This window comes from Moschus berezovskii, chromosome 1, assembly GCF_049115385.1.
Source record: "Moschus berezovskii isolate FMDL1 chromosome 1, NW_MosBer_1.0, whole genome shotgun sequence".
NCBI classification, from domain to species: domain Eukaryota; kingdom Metazoa; phylum Chordata; class Mammalia; order Artiodactyla; family Moschidae; genus Moschus; species Moschus berezovskii.
Window position 1 is genome coordinate 2,362,634 of NC_142460.1, and position 21,246 is coordinate 2,383,879.

At 60.8% G+C, this 21,246-nt stretch overlaps 1 protein-coding gene across 4 annotated transcripts; it reads left to right on the plus strand.

Annotated features, from left to right (window-relative positions):
• Positions 1–2,405: 2,405 nt before the first annotated feature.
• Positions 2,406–12,470, plus strand: AIRE (autoimmune regulator). 4 transcript variants are annotated; one of them, XM_088827564.1, is made up of 14 exons: positions 2,406–2,768; positions 3,255–3,429; positions 3,673–3,828; positions 4,213–4,287; positions 4,817–4,930; positions 5,720–5,862; positions 6,036–6,116; positions 6,994–7,109; positions 8,103–8,205; positions 8,698–8,871; positions 9,634–9,755; positions 9,890–10,025; positions 11,123–11,191; positions 12,195–12,470. In XM_088827564.1, exons 1-14 carry the CDS (start codon positions 2,619–2,621, stop codon positions 12,273–12,275), a joined length of 1,695 nt encoding a protein of 564 aa, XP_088683690.1. In that variant the 5' UTR covers positions 2,406–2,618; the 3' UTR covers positions 12,276–12,470. The 4 variants fall into 4 exon arrangements, with proteins under 4 accessions (XP_088683690.1, XP_088683940.1, XP_088701191.1 ...); XM_088827814.1 differs by having other exon boundaries at positions 3,294–3,429; XM_088845065.1 differs by having other exon boundaries at positions 2,631–3,429.
• The last annotated feature ends 8,776 nt before the right edge of the window (positions 12,471–21,246 follow it).

Sequence of the window (21,246 nt, forward strand, 5' to 3'; positions counted from 1 at the left end):
AATCCCTGGGTCAGGAGGATCCCCTGGAGGAGGGCATGGCAGCCCACTCCAACATTCTTGCCTGGAGAATTCCACGGACAGAAGAGCCTGGTGGGTACTGCCCACGGGGTCACAGAGTCGAACGTGATTGAGCACACAGCTGGTTAACTTCTCTGTGCCTCAGTCTTCCAGTCTATGGAATGGGGGCTGATAACAAAGCTGATTGAACAGAGCAGTTCTGAGATTAGGTGAGGGCAGGTACCAGGTACTCAGATCAGGGCCGGTGCACGGTGGGGCTGGGGTGTCTGCTATGTAGCATCACCCAGATGTAGGAAGAGCTCCTGAGCTTGGTCCCTCACAGGTGAGGACAGACGCTCAGAGATGCACTACCAGGGGGCAGGCAAGACGCTGGGCCACTGCCTGGAGGAGGAGCTGAGGCTCAGGCCTCTGGGGCAGTGACCTGGCTGAAGGCAGGACAGACCTTTACTGGGCCCTTCTGTGGTTGCGCAGGCCACCTCCATACACCCCAGGTTGCTCTGGGTTGCTGACAGGTAAGGGGCTGCTGTGGAAACTCCCGGCACAGTGGAAAGTCCAAAACTCTACAGGAGCCCATGTGCTAATCTCCAAGCCAGCGGCCAGGCAACACCCAAAGCGGCCAGGCCAGCCTGACAATTGAGAGCCACCTGCAACGGTGTCGGGGCTTTAAAAAGTGAAGTGAAGACTTTGGTCTTCTTGGCAGTTTGTAAATTTCCCTTGGACAGTTGGCTTGTGGCTAAGGCATCCCCCGATGACCACTCAGCCCCCAAGGAGAAAATCCACCAGGTGCAAAGTGATGCTAGAGGACCACGATGCTGAAAGGGGAGGCCCGCTGGGCCGATCACCCCAAGGCCACAAACATGGCTCCCTGGCATCCCAGTGCCTTTGTATGTGAACTTGGGGGCAACTTAGGACAGGGAACCCAAGCCCCACACCTCCATGTCCGCACCCACAGCAGCCACTGGGCTCAGTGCCCCGGAGGTAGGCAGCACCAGGGCCCTGCTCCCAGGTCAGTTCCCAGAACATTCTACAGGAGAGCTAGCCCAAGAGAGCCACCCTCAAGTTCTGGCCCCTGAGATGACAACAGCCTCCGCCCTCACCATGGCCTTCTGTGCCCGAACCCAGGCTGTTGGAGCTCACCTCTGACACCCCCTCCCCAGGCCTGGAGTAGCCCGAGGGCCCAGGACCTGGAGGGGGAACACCAAGGCAGGGCTTCTGCATCAGGAGGAGGGGGCCCCACAATCCCCCCACCCTGAGCCCTCACCTCAGTGTAAAACATGAAGGCTGACACACATGAGAAGTCTTGGGGACACCACCAGCCAACTGGTCATGAGTCTCCCTGCTGCCCCATGTGGCAGGTCCCAGCCCAGTGCTGGCCCTGACCCCAGGCTTCCCCCGACTCACCTGTTCCCCGGTGCTCAGCTCTTCTCCCTAACACAACTTGGCTGGATGCCTTCCTCCACAAGCCTCCTGGGCTCTGCAGGCTGACCACATGGACAAGCCTTCCCACCATATCTCATGTCCCTGCCCCCCACCCAGACCATGCTACTTGGGCCACCATGGGCTCAGGGTCCGTGGACACCCTGATCCTCTGCCCCTGCCCATGCATTGCTGGTATGCTGTTCCCATCTCATGGACCAGGGACCCCTGCTGCGATACTTCCCCCAGAAGCTTCTGTCCCCCACCCTAGGAAGACCCCTGGGCTGCCCCTCCCTGGACTGTGAACCAGCCAGACAGGGGCTCCCATGGCTAATGCTCAGACATGTCTGTCCACGGGGTCAGTCACCTTCCTAGAAGCTTTACTTCCCAACACACCGGGAGGAGATAGAGGATGGATTGACCCTGGGGACTCCCAGTGGAAAGTGTCCATTTCAAAGATGAGAGAAGGAGAGACACTTGCCCCGCATCACCCAGCCTCCAGGTGATGCCCAGCACTGAACCCACTGACACACTAAGTCATATCCCAGGGCACCCCTTATCAGATGGCACCCCTCATTGGACCTCTCCTACAGCTCCAGACTAGGGATTCTGAGCAGCAGCTGCGGAGGCAGCAGTGCCCACTCCCTGCGCCGGCTGAGCTCCCTGGAGGCTTCCTGCGCTGGCCCCTGGCAGCTGCTGGAGCTGCTGGGTGAAGGACACCCAGCACTGCTTTCCCCCATTTGAACAATGCCCCATGGGATGCTGGCCGGAACTACGTTTTGAGACTTGAGTCTAGACGCTACTTTACAAAGGAAAGAAAAGTCAACAGCCTGCCGGAGGTGTTCAAGGACGCTGGCAGGTGGCTGGGACCTTGGGGAACTCAAGTCACGGGGAAGTTTCCGGCCCCTGAGGAAGCTGCCTGGGCCCTGATTGGCGGAGCGGCCCTTGCTCTCTCCCAGGAGACGCAGGTATAACAGACTCCGGCCCCGAGGAGGCCGGAGGAAGCTCTCAGGGCTCCCTCTCCCCGAGCAGGTGAGCCCGCCCAGGTGTCCCAGGCGCAGGCGGAGCGCGAGGACCAGGAGGCAGACACGGCCCGGACACCCCACTAGGCCAGCGGCGCTCTGAGGCCCCGAGACCCTAGGCGGGGAGAGGGGGCCCCCAGCGCCGCGTCCCCGGACCCCGCGATGGCGGGCGAGGCCCGGGCCGGTGGGGACGCGGCGCTGCGCCGCCTGCTGAGGCTGCACCGCACGGAGATCGCGGTGGCCGTGGACAGCGCCTTCCCGCTGCTGCACGCGCTGGCCGACCACGACGTGGTCCCCGAGGACAAGTTCCAGGTGGGCCGCGACCCAGAGCCGCTACGCGCGGGAGACTTGCCCCAGCGCCGGTCGCTGGAGCCGGCAGGGTCTCGGAAGACACGTTCCGGGGGGACCTCCCCCGCCCCGCCCCGCCCCACTCCCCGCCCTCAACGCCCCTCCCCTCCCCGAAGCCGCAGAGCCAAAGGGTCCCAGCCCCTACCGCCGCCGCCCGACCACGCCCCACCCACTAGCGGAGGGCGTGGTCTCCAGGACAAGTTACCGCCCCCAGCGCCCTCCCTGCCCGCCCCCAGCCGCCTTTAAACTGAGCAGTCCCGTAAGATGAAACCAAGGTGGCCGCCCACGTCACCCCAGCACCCCCACGCCACCCCACACCTGCCCAAGCCTAGGGGATGGACACCGCTGCCTCCTCGGGGTCAGCATTCGCCCTCCGACCCGCGGTGGAAGTGGCAGGAAGTGGGGCCTGGACGCGGCAGGGCAGGGCCCCCACTCCCACCTTTGCTCCAGGAGACCCTGCGCCTGAAGGAGAAGGAGGGCTGTCCACAGGCCTTCCACGCGCTCCTCTCGTGGCTCCTGACTCAGGACGCGGGCGCCATCCTGGACTTCTGGAGGGTTCTCTTCAAGGACTACAACCTGGAGAGATACGCCCGGCTGCAGTCCATCCTGGACACCTTCCCCAAAGGTGGGGGGCACCGGGGGCTGGGGTCCTGGCCGGCTCAGCCTCCCTCAGAGGGGCTGGGGCAGCTGGAGTCGGCTTCTGGGCCCCAACTGGACTGTAAGAGGGGAGGGATGGGGTGTTTAGGGAGCCCCTGACGTTGCCTAGACGTCTTGGGTTCTAAGAAACCAAGGGGCAGGCCTCACTTCCCTGAACAAGGCATCAGTTCTGGGCTTGAGCTCGGCCCTCGGCCCTGCACGTGCCCCGCAGATGTGGACCTCAGCCAGCCCCGGAAGGGGAGGAGGCCCCCGGCAGGTCCCAAGGCCACTGTGCTGCTGCCCAGACCCCCCACCAAGAGGAAGGCACTTGAGGAGCCGCGGACTGCCCCACCAGCAGCCCCGTCCCCAAGGGGCACCTCCAGTCCAGGTACCCCATTTGAGGAGCTGGTGGGGTCACAGATCCCCTGGGGAGCTCCACTCACTCCCCCCCAGACTGCACCTCTCCCTGACCACCCACTCCTGACCAGCTCCGGGAGCATCTGTCCCTCCTATTTGACCAGTCTGGCAGAGGTCCCTCCAGGGACATGGACACCCTGGGTGAGCCCGGCAGTCCATGCTGCTCCCTGACCCCCTGAGTAGGCAGACAGGTGTACTTCCTTTCTCCTGATGTGGACTCCAGAGCTGGGTAAAGCAAGGGGATCCACCAGAGTCTGGGAGTCCCCTGCTGGCACTCTCCCACTACCCCCCAGCCTTGGCCTAGCAGAGGAAAGGGGGCCAGGCTGTCGGTTCTCCCCTCACCCGGCCAACACAGGCTCCCAAACCAAGGCCAAGCCCGCCAAGAAGCCTGAGAGCAACGCAGAACCACAGCGCCTCCCGGTGGGCAACGGTGAGCCAGGCCCCAGGTCCTGGGGTCAGGGGCCATCCTGGGAGCTGGGACCATACTGACCTGGGGTCACCCCACCTGTACCCATCCAAATGTCCCGATCGTCAGGGCCAGCTTGGACTCTGCTTCCTCCAGAGAATCCTCCTTGTCCCTCGGCTGGACACATCCTGGGACCCTAGAGACCTTCCGTGGCTGGCTGGTGCCAACCTGTGGGCAGGCCCTGGGGACCCTTCCCCCTCCCAGCACTGTCCAGGGTCATGTCCCAGGGTCCCTGTTCATTCCTGCCCGCTGACTTCAGCCAGTTCACACCCTACACCAGGCCATTCCACATACACATACACACACACACATCACGGCCATCTCTGCACTGACATGCAGCCTTTCTGTCTGTCTGAGTCTGGTCTGCCCTGGGTGGAAAGAAGGAAGGATTCTGTTGCCCAGACCCCTCTGGTTCCCCACTGCCTGTGCTCAGGGGTCATCACCCAACTGATGACTGTCCCCCCCACCCCTGCTTTGATGCTCGCTTTCCTAGGAATTCAGACCATGTCCACTTCGGTCCAGAGAGCCATGGCTGTGTCCTCTGGGGACGTCCCAGGAGCCCGTGGGGCCGTGGAGGGGATCCTTATCCAGCAGGTGTTTGAGTCAGGTAGACGGCACTGGGAGAGGCTGCCAGCGCATCCATGTCCCCACGCAGCTCCCTGGAGGCTCTGGAGCAGCCGGGACATGGGCAAGGCAGCTGGCATGCCCTGCTCCCCCAGTGGGTCTGCCATCTGTGGAGGGGATGGTCTGGGAAGGGGGGACTCTTGGACTCTAAGGGGGATAAGCGCAACCCCCGCCCTGCCTGACACACCACTGCATCACATCCTTCCTGCCTCCCTGTGCTGGGCACCCACAGGGCACGTGAGGACCCTGGGAGTTGATGCAGGCCCCAGTCTCACCAGGCTCCAGGGATGGTCCCTGCAGTAGATTCTTAGGGCTGTTGTGATAAATCGCCACAAACGGAGTGGCTTCAAGCAACTCCAAAACCGCTGTGCAGGCAGGACCACACTTGCCCCCTCACAAGGCTCTAGGGCAGAATCTTCCCAGTTCCCGCAGCTCCTGGAGTGGCCGCCCCAACCCTGTGCCCTGGCTTGTGGTGTCATCACTCCAGCCTCTGCCTCCTCCCTGTGTCTCTGCCTTCTCTTCTCAGAAGGACCCTGTCCTTGGACACAGGGTCCAGTGTGAGCCCATCTTAACATCTACAAAGACCCGACTTCCAAATAAGGTTGCTTCTGAGGTTCCAAGTGGATGTGAATTTGGGAGACGCGCTTCCTTCCCCCAGCGGAGAACCCCACCTGTGCCCAGGACCCTGGACCCAGAGTTGACTGGGGGTGGGGTTGTAGGAGGAACAGCATGCTGTAGAGCCTCCCTGCCAGGCCCCTCCATCTCCCCCCAGGTGGCTCCAAGAAGTGCATCCAGGTTGGGGGGGAGTTTTACACGCCCAGCAAGTTTGAAGACCCCGCTGGGGGAAAGAACAAGACGCGCAGCAGCAGCCTGAAGACCCTGGTCCGAGCCAAAGGGACCCAGGCCCTTGCCCCTGTAAGCACTGTGGGGACCACCCCTGGGGAAGCCTGGCCTTCGGTCCCCTCCCCCAGCACTCGAGGGACAGTGGCGTCACCTCGGGTCAGGAGCTCTGCTGGGGGTGGGGTCAGCCCCTCCTGCCCGGACTGCCTTCTCTGTCCTGTTGCTGACCTGCCCACATCTCCCTGCAGGGTGGAGGTGACGCGAGGGCTGGCCCACGGGACAGGGCCCCAGCCCCTCCTGCCCTCCCCAGCGAGCCCCAGCTGCACCAGGTAGCGCCCGGAGCATTCCAGGATCCGAGGAGGGGGAGGTTTCTGTCACTCGTCCAGGGACTAGGGGGTGAAGGCCAAGCTTCTGCTCACAGTGTGGAGTTCTTTAATAGTATTTTTTTTCCCCTGATAATACACAACTGTAAAAAGTCACATAAGTCAGAGCAAGTGAGTCCTCCTGGGTCCAGGTGCCCACTGTCCCGCGCTTGTAGTTGGGCCCTTAGATGGGATGGTGGCCCCTGCTGGAAGCCACAGAAGCTCTTGGGTTCCTCGCACTGGTTCTGAACAAGATGGAACCAGCTCTAGAACCTGACACCTCCACCAGGTGCCGTGCCTGCTCCCAGGAGCTCCGAGGCTGGCAGGGTCCGGGGGTGGAGTGTTACTGCGGTCAGTGTGCCCCTCGCTGTGCACATCGGCCCAGCCCTGTCGTCCCGGGGCAGGGGAGGGGGACTTCCGAAGGAGATGACATCCAAGGAGGCGCGGTGGGGACATCCAGCCAAGGGTGCCGGCAAGCATCAGGCGGAGGGGACAGCGGGTGCCCAGGGCCAAGGGGAACACTGCTGGGCCTGCCCTCCACTGCCCTGTGAGGAAGGGGCTGCATGGGGGTGGGCCTGCAGCCTCAGGGCCCTGGAGCACAGGCACCCATGGGAAGCCAGACTTTCTTAAAGACTGTTCTTTCTTCCCGAGAGAGGATGTTGGGGGCTAGAGTCTCAGAGATTGTGGGGTCGTAGGGAGCCCCAGGGAGCAGGCAGTCAGGGCAGGATTTCAGTTGGGAGTGAGACAAGGGACGTGGGTGCCCCTGGGGAACTATTGTGGGGGTGGGGGTCTCTGGGAGGGCCGCCCCATCCTGGGTCTTCCAGACACACGTGTCTCTTGTCAGAAGAATGAGGACGAGTGTGCAGCCTGCCGGGACGGCGGGGAGCTGCTCTGTTGTGACGGCTGCCCCCGTGCCTTCCACCTGGCCTGCCTGACCCCACCGCTCAGCGAGATCCCCAGGTGTGCCTCTGCCCCCACTTCCCCCTAGCCACCCCCCTACCCCCCTGCCCAGAAGTCCCATCGCTCCACAGGTGGATGGTGAGGCCAGCCTGGGAGGGGCCTTGGTTTAGGTCTCTGGGTGGTGGGTCTGGGGCCTGGGATCTTCCCACCCCACCTCCCTGCGTGGCCATGCTGTCCCTCCAGCCTGGCCTATGGGGCCCTGAGACCCAAGGCAAGGAGGTCAGCTCCCCTGAGCAGCTGACCCCCAGCCCTAAGCATAATCTGACTCCAAGTCAGGTTGGGGAGCATGGAGGCCACAGAGCTGCTCCCCAAGGGCCAGACGGTTCCCCATCCTCCGCCTGGCGCAGGGCCCCTGTCCTGGCCAATGGGGAGAGCGCTGCCCTCTACCACCAGCTCACGCAGGTCAGGGCAGCCAGGTCTGTGGGGAGGAGCATGGGGTTGGCATTCTCCACCTGGCCCTGTCCCACTCACCACACGACCTTGACCAGCTCATATATCTGGGTGGGGTCATCCCTGGCTCCGCTCAACACTGCCCTTCCATTCTCTTCCTTCCTGCCCTTGACCAGTTCCCTTTCTGCTGGGCACCGTCCCCCCCAAGGGATTGGGGGAGGGTCCCAAGGGTGTAACTAGGCCAGCCTCGGAGGTCCCGCCTGCAAGGCAGGGTCCATGGGAGCCACACACAGGCACAGGCCACTGCTGGTTCCCGAGTGTCAGGAATTCTCGGGGCTCATCCGAGAAGCACTCAGGGGACGTGCCATGCTGGTGAAGGCCATCCCACCAAGGCTAGCGATCCTGGCCCCCCAGGCTCTCCTGCTGACGAGTGGAAAGGCCCTTCCCCTGGTCTCCACACACTTTCCTGCTGGGCCTGGGCTCCCCCTCTGGGGACCGTAAGGGTGGGTGACCTGGAGGAGCTGTCAGGCCTCCCCTGCGCTGCCAGTGTGGGGGTCTACTGTCCCCTCTGCCCTGCCCTGCATGTCCCCGGCCGGTGACCAGCGGGACCTGGAGGTGCTCCAACTGCGTCCAGGGAACAACAGCCCAGCGGGACCTGCCCCGGGCAGAGCAGCCCCGGCCCCAGGAGCTGCCCGCAGAGACCCCGGTATGCCCAGACCTTTCCCGGCCCCTCTGTCTACTTGCTCCCTGCCTCCCGGCCATCTTGTGGGTTGGACCTGCCCCAGTCATAAAGCCATAAAGCAGCCCTACCCTGGCCCGGCCCCAGCAGTCTGACTTTCTCCTTCCTGTGGGGCCATGGGGGTGTAGCCCATTTGGAAGTGGCCCTTATGAGGACCGGTTTCTCAGTACGCTGATTCTGGGCCCTCAGCTGTCAGCAGACACAGGGGACACACTTCGACCACAGATAACATTCTCCAAAATGTTGTAAGCGTCCTGTTGCCACAAAGGCATGAAGGACATGACACGCGCCCCAGAGTGTTTGCTCTGACAGCCTTCAGGTGGGGAGAGGGTCAGGGGCCACAGACCCAGGAACTGTGCCCACCCAGTGTGGGCCCCAGGCTCCCCATGCTCATGAACCCCGGGGTGGGTCTAGGCAAGCCCCCTTCAGCCCCTCTGAGAGCTGACCCTCTGCTTCCAGGCCTTCCTGGGTCTGAGGTCAGGGGAAGAGGCGAGGGCACTGCCCAGGGAGCCTGGGACGGATGCTGCGGTCACCTACAAGCACCTGCTGGCCCCGCCCTCTGCAGCTCCCCTGCCGGTGCTTGACCCTTCTGCCCTGCGCCCCCTACTGTGTGTGGGCCCTGAGGGGCAGCAGGTGAGGGGGTGCTGGGGTCAGGGAGCCCAGGGTCCACTGGGGCAGCCAGGAAAACCTGAAATAGGACAGTCACGGGCAGGCAGGTGTAAGGAGGTAGGAGTCAGACAGGGGTGGGTGTGGAGCTTTCGGGAGCAGCCAGGCCGGCCACGGGGAGGGCAGGTGGGAAGAGGCTGAAGGGAGGTGCAGAGGTTGTGGGGGCTGTGAGATTACCCAGAACAAGGTGGGGGCTCTTGGGAGAGGGTGGGGGGAAGGGGGCTCCTGGAGGGATTCCAGCCGGGGTGACCATTCTCTCCTTGCTCTTGAAACCAAGTGCCATCCCCCGCTGCCCGCGCCCCCCCCCCCCCGCCACCCCACCAGGGCAGAACAATAAAGCAGGTAGTTCCCAGTCTAACTGGGACCTGGGACCTGGTAGTCCCAGGTCTCCCAGTCCCTCCTGCATCCTCTGGAGCCCGGCCTCTGGGGACCTCTTGACCAGCCCTGGAGGGGGCCTGGGCCCACCAAGGAGGATGGAGATGGGGCACTTTGTTTCTCCAAGCTGCAGCCCAAAGGTGCTGGGGTGCTCTTGACCTCTCCTGGTCTGGATCCCGAAACTTCCGACCCGCTCCCTCACCCCATGCGCCCCTCCCAGCCGTTCAGCCCCGGCAGGGTCCCGGCGGTCCTGAACGCGAGACGCTCAGGCCACCGCCACTTCTTCACGCCCCCTACCAGACCCCTGCCTCGCCCGGGTCCTCGGTCACCCCGCCGTGGTCTGTCGGTCCACAGGGCCCGGTGCCCGGCGCGCGCTGCGGGGTGTGCGGGGACGGCGCGGACGCGCTGCGGTGCGCACACTGCGCGGCCGCCTTCCACTGGCGCTGCCACTTTCCCGGCGGCGCCGCTCGGCCCGGGTGAGTGCGGGGCCCGGGAGGGGGAGGGGGAGGGCCGACGCCCCCCACCAAGACTCTTCGAGACCCGGGTCCCCAGAGGGCGCTCCCAGCCTGGCCCCAACCGGGCAGCCCGAAGCCTCTCCTCCGCTCGCCAGGGCCGCCCTGCGCTGCAGAGCCTGCTCCGGAGACCCCGCCCCGGCCCCTGGGGAGGGGGCGCCCGCCGCGAGCCCCGCCCTTCCGGCTCCCGCGACCCCCAAGCTCACCGCCGGCGCCGTCGGCCCCGGGGCGCAGGTGAGGGGAGGGACGCCGCGGGGCTGGGGGTGGTGGGCACATCGCCAGGGGAGGCCCGGGGCCAGCTTCGCAGTGAGCGCCAAACCGCCTGACGGTTATGTATGTATGATGTTTTTGTTTAAATCGACTTCTGTTTAACTTAAATCTACCTAAAAAGGAAACCCTCCTGGGACTTCCCTGGCGGTCCAGTGGCTAAGACGCTGTGCTCCCAATGCAGGAGGCCAGAGTTCCATCCCTGCTTAAGGACCCTGATGAGAAAACTACGATCTAGCACAGCCAAATAAATAATTTTTATTTTTTTTTTAAAAAGGAAGGGACTTCCTGACCCCATTCCTGTCCCGGAAGAATCCTTGGGGGGCCCAGGGTGGTGATCCCACCTCCCAGCCCCGCCTCCATCTCTTCCCTCCCTACACTCGGTGAGGGGGCTCCGGGACACTGGGCACAGAGGGCCCCCACCTGCTGGTGCCCCGTTCCTTCTGGAAGCCTCACCTCACCCCCAGCCGTCTGCTGTCCCTGCTGAGCCACACCAGGCTGGTGGCACCTGCAGGGGCCAGAACAAGTGGCTGTTTGCAGCTGCAAACTGGGCATTGTCTTATGGTTCCACTTAGTATGGCCTGCTCCCCTCCTAACCTGAGATGGGGGAGTATACCTCATCTCCTGCTCTGGCCCCTCGCCCAGGGGCAGGGCAGGGAACACATGACTGTCGGGTCACTGAAGGGCTGGCTTGGCATCAGACCCTTCCTCTCTGGGCCTCAGAATTCTCATTGGTGGCAGGAGTCTTTCCAGCTGCTCCTTCCCTCAGAGCTGTGGAGGCAGGCAGTCCCCGGGGCCTCGGGCGGCCACTTCAGAGGGGTGGCAGGGCCCTGGGCAGGCAGCCCCCAGCTCACTCATGCCCACTCTGTCTCTGCCCCGCCCCCAGGAGCTGGATGCTAGAATTCAGTTCCCAGGGTCCCACCTGGAGAAGTACACAGCACCCGCTGTCCTGGCATGGCCATTGCCCCCAGCCCTGCCCCCTCTGTAGGGAGTCCTGCTTCTGTGGTGATGACTCCAGCAAGGGTGTGGAAGTTGGGTTGACCCCCTATCTTTCTGGGATCCAGGCGGGAGAGGATTCTGCTGGTCATGAGCCGGTTCTGCACAGGGATGACCTGGAGTCCCTCCTGAGTGAGGTAACGTGTCACCCAGCCCGCTCCTCCCCTCCTCCCCTTCCTCCACGGCCTCTGAAGCAGTCAGCACCCCTATTCTGGGCCCATGGCATTCCATGGGCCCCTATTGCCAGATGGCACTGGCCCCTCCCTGCACAAACAAGTCAGAGGGGGTCCCGAGCTGCCCCCCTTCCCAGCCTCCCCGGAGGTCCCAGGCCTGGGACCCTGAAGGGCTGGTGGTGCGGAATCTGGCACCAGGGCCTCTGAAGCCTGATGTGAAGGCTGAGACTTTCCCCAGGTGCGGGGGGGGGCCGGGCACTCTGGACTCTGCAGATCCCTCGCTCACTGCTCTTAATGCAGGCTTCTCCACCCGATGATGAGCAGCTCGAATAACTGGGAAGAAAAGGTGGCTTTTAGAAAAGGTCACAGTTCTCCAGCCACCCCCAGAACCCAGGTGGCCAGCGTGTGTCCTCCTCAGGACCCTGGTGTGGCACCTTGGGGATCCCAGCTGACCATGGAGGCCCTGCCTTATGTGATGGGCTGGGGGCACGGGCAGGTCCCAGACACTACAGGTGTCCTTAGAGACCCCAGGGCCCCAGGAGGCCAGGGGTGACCTGAGGTGCCGATATAAGAAGACATACAAGCTCCTTGTGGAGCAGGTCACCTTGTTCTGTTGGAATATTGGGCATTCCCATAGTTCCCCCAGTCCTGCTGGAGCACCAGGCAGGCCCTGCAAAGAGCTGGGCAGAGGGAGGGAAGGAGCTGGCTCTGCCAGTCACCTGGGAAGAAGCCACGAGGAGCCAAGCAGCCGTGGTGGCCATGCCCAGGCTTAAGGGATGCTCGGAGGAGTGGATGTGTACGGTGGGGGCTCAGGCCTCAACTTCCTCACCTCTGAGTAGGACAGCTGGGTTGGATGTTGATGACTCAGGTGGCCCTGAAGGCCGGGGCGGACGGGTTGTGGGCCAGGCTGGCATACCTGCCCGCTGACGCTCCAGCCAGGCCCTGAGCCCACTCTCTGCTTCCGCAGCACTCCTTTGACGGCATCCTGCAGTGGGCCATCCAGAGCATGTCCCGCCCGCTGGCCGAGGCGCCCACCTTCCCCTCCTGATCTGGATGCCGGGCTGACCCAGACTGGACTGCAGGCATGGGAGGGGAAGGGGAGGCACCCGTGGACACTGCCGGAGCAGACTTCACACTTGCGACCACCAGCTCTGAAAGGGATCAAGAGGAAGGTTAGGGCCAGGATCTGAGATGTTCCACGTGCCGTCACCACAGCTGATCTGAAAGTAAAGTAACTTCTGTGTGCTCGACATGACTTCCGGTGCAGTGTGTTTGTTTTGGGGTATCTGTTTCTGGTGCCCGTCGTGCAGGCTGTATGGGAAAGAGGGTGCCAGAATGCCGCTGGGAGCGGGAGTCCCTCTGCTCCCCCTCTGTGGGAGCCCCCGGCACAGCCCCTGCCCCACTGGTCTGGCTCTGCCCTCCTCTGCCTGCCCCCCCTCAACCTGCTCCTACCACCTCTGCCCTTCAAAGGCCCCAGCCTCAGGGCCTTTGCACGGGCTGACCCCTCTGCTCGGGGTTCCCCTTGGTACTTTGCCTGTCTCTTTTCTCACCCATGGGAGGTCTCAGCTCCAAAGCCATCTCCTCATTCTTTCATTCAGAGGGTCATTTATTTGGGAAACCCTTACTGTGACTCTTCTATAGGCTGAGCACTAGGGGTCATTCTGGTGGCAGGTCATTCACAAGAGGAGGGTGACCTTAGAAGCAGGACACAAGACAGGGCCAGGAGGGGGCCAGCATGTGTGGGGGGAGGGACTGGGAGTTGGTATGTTTGGGACAGACACCAGCTCAGGGCTGGTGCTGCCGTGGGCTGTGGGGGACAGCGCTGTGCTTATCCTGCTCACCGCACCTGCCACCAGAAGAGAGCCCGTCAGAATGGAGATCTGTCCTGGTGGTCTCTGTCTCCCCCTAGAGCAGCCCCTGGGGACCCGGGACTATGTCTAGTTCTCAGCCATATCCCCAGGCCCTGGCACAGCTGCTGGGTCACTGCTGCTGCAAGGAGATGGCAGGGCTGTCATACCCCTCACCTGCAGGGACCCCTCGGTAGAAGCCCTGATGGGGGTCAGAGCCCTGGGAGGAAGGGGGTGGCCGCAGGCCTGCTGTGCTCTGTGAGTGGGGGCAACAGTGGAAGTGTATGGACTGGGGACTCGTGGGTTGTGTCCCCACCCAGGGTCGGGCAGACAGGGAGCAGTACGGGAGTGGGGGTCCCAGCACAGGACTCACAACCGTTGAACTTTGCGGGGTCTAGCAGCTCACTAAGCCCCTCTGGAGCCCCTCTGTGCTGGGCACACATTAGGCAGCCTCTGCAGGGGTGGGGCTGGGGGTAGCTGACCTGGGACAGCGTTGGGGAGGGGCTGGCAGACACCCTCCGGTGTAGGGGGTAACTGCCCCAGGTCACAGGATGAAGTTGTTTATTCAAACAGGGACCCACTGAGGAGGACGCTAGTGTCACATGAGTGCGTGGGCAGCTGCTCCAGGGCAGCCAGGCTCGGCGGGCAGCAGTGGGACAGATGGCGGTGGACAGTGATTCTAGGATGTGGCCACATGTGGAGCGGCCCAGCTGGAGCCTGGATCACATTTGTGGATGGGGAAAGACCCAGTGGAGGGAGGGACTGGAGACCAGGCTTGGGTGGCTGATGGGGGGAGGAGTGAGCAGGGCCCGTGGCGGGGGCGTGGAATGGACCAGGGGCAAGGACGGAGTGAGGGATTTCGGACTAGTAGGGGGGCCCTGCTTGTCTGAGAGCCGTCTCTTCCCCCTGGAGCCCAGCTGCTGTCCCTGCCCCTGTCCCCCACCCATAGGATGAAGCAGGGCTGGATGAAGGCTGCAAAAGCCAGTGGGGGTGACACCGTGGGTTTGACACAGTGGAGACAGTGGCAGTGGTGGAAGGACATGTCAGGGAACTGACCAGGCTGGACCCAGATGTCACAGACTCCCTGCCCATCATTGTCCACATCCTCCAAGGACCCCCACAGCTGCTGAGAACAGACGTGACCAGACCACTGCAGCCCCCCGCCACTGGGTCTCACCCTGGGCTCTGGAGACCCCCGCCTCATCAGAATCCCTCCGTGGACAGGCCCATGAAGACCCTCCCTTGGGGGCTTAGTGCTCCCATTGGTGGCCTGGTGGCCTTCACTGCACCTGTGTCACTTTCCTCAAGTTCAGGAAATGTCACTCTGAACTTGAGCATGGGGTGGGGTGCGGTGAGGGGCACACAGCAATCCCGAGTGTCTGTCTGTCCATCCATGGTGTGCGTGCAGGGAGCTTGTGGGAAGGAGGAGGTGGGGAGAGGCCACTCCTGCTGTCAGAAGCCTGGGTTGGTGGCACTGTGTTCGTACAGTGATTTAAGCTTAGAGGACAGAAGAGAACGACGGTCCAGAGTGGGCGCTGCCCTTCTGCAGCCCCTGCGCTTTGCTCCTCAGGGGCTGACTGTCCATCTGCTGCTCCTGTCCATCTTCCCGTGGGGCTGGAAGTTGGTCTTGCTCATCTGGCAGTGAGTGGCAGCCGGCTACATAACCCCCTGCAGCATGTGTCCGCCCAGCGGGTGAGAGGCGCCGGCCAGCGGCTACATTTGTACATCCTGTTCCTGGACTCCTTTCCTGGGCAACTGTGACAAAGTGCCACAGACCAGGCAGCTCAAATAACCTTGGCCTCTGACCTTGGCCTCTGTCTTTGATCCTTACAAGTCCAAGCCAGTTTGGGGGAACCCCCTTCCTTGGACTCTGAGCTCTCTGAACATCTGATCTGTTTCTCTTCTTCAGCCTCCATAGCTGATCACCTGGCCTGCACTCAGTAGGGGTCCTGTCAAGGGGCTTTGCTATATCCCCAGTCCCCAGTGTTCGCTCTTTGCAATCTCCATCCACTGGCCCCACCTTGCTCCTTGGCCATAAACCCCCACTTTCCAGGTTGTATTCGGAGTTGAGCTGGCTCTCTCTCCCCCGCTGCAAACCCTACTGCAGGGATCCCCCCCCAAGTGTAGTCCCTTCCATGCCAAGTTACTTCAGTCCTGTCCGACTCTGCAACCTCATGGGCTGTAGCCTGTCAGGCTCCCCTGTCCACAGCATTCTCCAGGCAAGAATACTGGAGTAGGTTTCCATTTTCCTCTCCAGGGGATCTTCCTGACGCAGGGATCGAACCCGCCTCTCTTGTGTCTCCTACTTTTGGCAGGTGGGTTCTTTACCACTAGCGCCACCTGGGAAGGCCCTTAGCACCTTAGCAAGTGTCATGGGCTCCTTTTTCTTTAACATGGGCAGGATTTGGCCACGACATTGCCCTTTTCATCCACATGAGGCTGGCACGGGTCTTGTTGATCCACCCTTGGTTGGAGCCTCAGCTGTCACTGTTCAGAAATTGTTAATGATTTGTGAACAAGGAGTCTGAATTTCATGTTGTGCTGGGCACTGGACAGGGTCAGGGGTCACTGCCAACAAGCATTAAAGAGCCTGGTGCAGGTGGACACATCGGGGCTTACTGGGCTTGGGAGAAGACAGTGCTGTGGACAGTCAGACTCAAGCAAGTGGGCTGAGCTCTTGGCTTGTGGGCTGAACTGGACTGGACACAACCTCTGTCACCCCCTGTGCTCCGAGCTCCATCATCTGACGTCACCCTGGAGCTCCCAGGACAGTTGTCTCACCTCCATTGACTCTCTATGGACTTGAAGGCCATCTGGGTGCTGAGTGGCAGCACTGAAGGTGGGGGTCTCACAGGGGTCCTGGGGACAGGTGCTAGTGGGGCCCAGGCCCCCGGGGGCTCTGACGGCCACTTGGTTTCCACCTGCAGCTTCTGCAGCCTGGCTCTAACCGGATAACAGATGTCCACAGCGATGAACTCCATGCAGCCCCACTGAAGCCCCCCAGGCATCCAACAGAGACCACCCACTACAGGACGCCCGTCCTGAGCACCTTGCACCCCAGTCTCAGGGAAGCCCCTGGTTCTCGCCATGGCCTCGTCTCCACACCTTCAAGACATAGGCCCTTTGTCTGGTCACTTGCTCTCTGACCGTCCCCTCCAGACTGTGTGTTCCAGGAGCAGGTCTGCACAGAGCCCAGGCTGGTCAGTGCTCAGAGTGAGTGCATCCAACTCTTAAAATGAGCTAAACACTCAGTATCCATGGAGAAACAATGTCAGAGGTTGGGATGCTGTCCAGACAATAAGAATGATAAACATAAGCCCAGTAGGTGAACTGAGGTGTATTAAATTATATTTGTATAAATATGTATACACAGAGTGTGTGTATATATACATATATATATGTGTGTGTGTATATATATATAAGTGAAAGTGAAGTTGCTCAGTTGCAGCTGACTCTTTGCAACCCCATGGACTGTAGCCCGCTAGGTTCCTCTGTCCATGGGGTTTCTCCAGGCAAGAATACTGGAGAGGGTTGCCATTTCCTTTTCCAGGGGATCTTCCCTACCCAGGGATCAAACCCAGTCTCCCACATTGCAGGCAGACTCTTCACCCTCTGAGCCACCAGGGAATACATATAGAGAGAGCTTCTCAGGTGGTGCTAGTGGTAAAGAATCTGTCTGCCAATGCAGGAGATGCAAGAGATGTGAGTTTGATCCCTGAGTCTGGAAGATCCACTGAAGTAGGAAATGGCAACCCACTCCAGTATTCTTGCCCAGAAAATTCCATGGACAGCGGAGCCTGGCGGGCTACAGTCCATGGGGTCGCAAAGAGTCAGACAACCGAGCGACTAAGCACAGCAGCACAGCATTCTTTGTCAAACTACCTCCCTATCTCCTTATATATATATACATAATGTGTGTATATGTGTATTTAGAATGTTGTCTGTTCAGCTAACTAGCTACAGATTATATACAGTTGATCCTTGAACAACTCATTGGAAAATCTGAGCATAGTTTTTGACTTCCTTAAAACTTAATTGCTACTATAGATCAGAAGTCTTAGATCTACAGTAGATCAGAAGTCTTACCGATAATATAAACAGTTGGTTAATTTGTATTTTGTATGTTATATGTATGTCTATATATAGTTTATGCATTCATACACACCCTTTCCTTATTTTTTTCTATTTCTAGGCTACATGGTTCTGCAAGTTTTTTTAAATGTCAAAAATCTCCAAAAAAGTTTTCCAATATATTTATTGAAAAAAATCTGCGTATAGGTGGATTAAATTGACGTTTTCAAGGGTCACGTGTATATACACGTACATTTAAAAAGTGCATATTCATACATAGATAGATAGGATATATATAAAAGGACACTATGTGCTGTGCTGAGTCGCTCAGTCGTGTCTGACTCTTTGTGACCCTGTGGACTGTAGTCTGCCAGCGTCCTCTGTCCATGGGATTCTCCAGGCAAGAACAGTGGAGTGGGTTGACACACCCTCCTCCAGGGGATTTTCCCCACCCAGGGATCAAACTCAGGTCTCCTGTATTGTTGGTGTATTCTTTACCATCTGAGCCACCAGGGAAGCCCCCCGCCAAAGATACTATATGTATGTATTTATTTTTTCCCAGCACTAAGTCAAATTCTTTACTTCTTTACTTCCCATTAGTGATGGCTAAATGGAGGGAGGAGAGGGCAAGAAGAGGAAGACAGAGAGAGGGAGGTGATGGGAAGGGAGGGGGCAGTAAACCACTGTTCTGTGGAGTCTCAGGAGGCGAGTGCTCAGGGTAAGACGGAGACCTGGAGAACCGCCCGCAGCTGCAGGGAGCATCGCAGTTCCCTTCCGTGCGTAAGTCCTTAGGGGAAAAGGCTGCCTCTGCACCAGGGTGCAGGAAGGCAAGGAGGGGTCCCTTCGCTAGGGGCCGATCACTTGCCCTTGTTGCCGCACTGGTGTGGACTGGTGGACTTTGTACTTTATTGCCTCTGCCATGCACTTGGCTCAGGCATCACCTCTGTGTGTTAATACCTCATCTTCCATCTTCTACTTCTTGGCTACTCCCAGATTTAAAACAAAACTTTTTTTGACATGTACACACTGCTATAGTATATTTTTGGCTGTGTGAGGTCTTTATGGCTGCACGCAGGCCTTCTCTAGTTGTGTTGAGCAGGGGCTACTCTCTGGTTGAGCGGTGCGGGCTTCTCTTGCTGAGCACAGGCTCTAGGGTGAGCAGGCTTCAGCAGTCGCAGCTCAGGGGCTCAGTAGTTGTGGCATATGGGCATAGCTGCTCCTCGGCCTGTGGGATCTTCCTGGACCAGGGATTGAACCCCTGTCCCCTGCATTGGCAGGTGGACTCTTATCCACTGCGCCACCAGGGACGTCCACCCTTCCTGTCTTGAGGGCTAGTTTGTTCCCATCTCTGTGCTTGCCCATGAAGCTGAGTGTGGGGCCCGGGCCACGCTTCCTCTTTGGATCCCCGGACCTGTTGGTGATGGTGGGCTGTTCTGGTTGCTACTGTGGGCCTGGGCAGCCCCTCCGGCCTCTGCCGCTCCTCCTCCACCTTCCGAGTGAACAACTCCGGGAAATTGATGTTGCTGGAGAGCAAGTTCACACCCCCCCAACATGGGGCTCAAACTAGCACCAGACACTTCATCATCCCTGCTCTTGGTCAGTGTCCGGGTCCCGACAGCCCCATCGCCTTCCAGCCCGGAGGCCCAGAGTATATGTATTTAGCTGTGTGTATACATATATGGCTGGTGTGCTGTGATTCATGGGGTCGCAAAGAGTCAGACACGACTGAGCGACTGAACTGAACTGATACATGTATGCATAGATACAGATATGTGTGAACAGAGGGAAATACTGGAAGATAAAATGGAAAGAATGGAGACAGTTGTGTGAAGATGGGAGTATAGATGATTTTTCCTTTGTAAACTATCCTGTCACCCTGATCAATTTTTAGATAACTTAAAAAGTACAGTTTACAAAAGGCACAGCCACTCCCCCTGTGTCCTCGTGTCCCAGCCTACATGGGCTGGCGCTACAGGTGGCCAGGCTGTGCTCTCTGTGACTGGGTAGTGCCCCCCGTCCCTGCCCCCGCCCCGAGCTCAGGCTTCTCCACAGATCCCTGCCCACTGGATGCATGAAAGCCAAGGGCTTCCTCCTCCCTTGTGTTGAGGGCAGTGCTCTCTCCTGTGCAGGCAGAGCTCCTGGGGCCTGATTCCCTGTGAACAGCTGTCATCCCAGGGCAGCGGACATTACTTTAGGGGGTGATCGAGGGCAGCCCCGGGATGCGACTGGCAGAGCAGCTGTGCTGCCAGAGCAAAAGGGGAAGCCTGGGAGGGCAGAGCGACCGGGGAAGAGGCTCTCCAGCCCTGACTGCCCCTCCATTCCTCAACCCCCACCCTCATCCCCACCGGTGCCCAGACCCTCTTGCTGAACCACCGCCCCCCACCAGACACCTCACACACCGGTCCCCTCTCTACTGGAATACCCATCACTGCCCTGGCCCCTAGACACTCCCGTCCTTCCATCCTCCACCCAGAAACATTTTCCTGAAGTGTGGACACTGTCCTGCATGGACCCTTGGAGGGGGAGGGCCTGGAGAGAAGGGCTTGGGACCATCTTACTGCTCTCTCAACCCAGGGGCACGCCTGGATCCTCCATGGCCAAATGGAAGAGCAAGCCAACGAAGCCCAGACCACAGACCTTTGAGGCTCTCCCTAGAAGCTGAGGGGTGATCGGGACACTTACTCTGCTCCAGCCAGGCCTGCCCTGCCTCCTTGCCTGGAGAAGCCAACATGAGTGTGCACAGTCAATGCCCCCGCCACCTCCCCAGGGCAGTGACTCCCTCACCTCCCAGGGCAGCGCCCCCCTCACCTCCTGAAGCAGCACCCGTCTCACCTCCCGGGGCAGCGCCTCCCCTTTTGGGGCAGACACCCCCATCTCCCCAGGGCACTGCCCCCACCAAGTCCCCAGGGCAGTGCTCCCTAGTGCCCCCTTCCACCTCCCAGAGCAGTGCCCTCTCCACCTCCCTGGGGCAGTACCCCCCTCATCTCCCAGGGCAGTGCCCCCCACCTTCTGGGCAGACCCCCTACACCTCTCCAGGGCAGTGCCCCCCCCACCTTCCCAGGCAGGGGCCCTTCCCCACCTCTCTTTCCAACTCTACACCTCATGCTCAGCACGTGTGTGACCTGGGCCCACAGACCATGAGCTTGGAGCAGGCAGACAAGTCTTGTGGTGGGAGCCCGGGTGTCCTCGTGGTTGATGGGCCAGGATCTGGGGGGTGCGGACAACCAGGCTGGGCCAGTTCAGGACCAATGACCTGACCTCCTGAGGGCAGGGGTCCAGTTTCTTCTGGGGACTGGCTGGATCCCCACCCTGGGGGGAAGGGCTGGATCAGGGGAGGGGCTTTCTGGCTCCCACTGTCCTGACCCGTGAAAGTGCTGTCTGGGGTGCAAGTTTTCCAAGGGTCCGGCTAACATTTCCTGTAACTGGATAGGTGAATGAATGAACGCTGGCCGGTTTTCCTCTTAATTCGTCGTGCCTTAGTCTTGCTCCCCTCCAAGTGGGAGAGCATTCACCCCGTGCCCTTTGGCGGGGTAGGACTCTCTTGACTCCTGCAATGAACAAACTTGAAACAGACCGGCGCTGGAAATTACAAATTCCTGTGAGAAGCAGGGCAGGCAGCGATTAGCAAAAGGACACGTGGGGCTTCCCTCAGGTAGGGTCAACGTGCTTGACCAGCTTTGCCGCAGGTGGTGACCAACAGATCTGGACGGCCACCGTCCGCCCCCTCAATAAACGCACCCCGTGTTAGACTGAACAGGTTTAAAACTTGATCAAAAAAGACGCCCGTCCCTCCGCCCAGGAGCGGGGTGGGGTGGGGTGGGATGGGGTGGGGTTGGGGGCGGGAGGGGTCCGGTGCGCGCCGGGTACCGGGGACTGCCGCGCCGGCACGTCGGCCCCGCCCCCGCCTCGACCGCCCCTCCCCTCCCCTCCCCTCCCCGCCCCTCCCCTCCCCTCCCCTCCCCGCCCCTCCCCTCCCCTCCCCGCCCCTCCCCTCCCCTCCCCGGCCGCCCCGCCCCACCCCGCCCCTCCCCGCCCGCCCCGCCCCTCCCCGGCCGCCCCCGGCGTGGACTGCGGTGACCTCACTCGGCGCGGGGCGGAGCG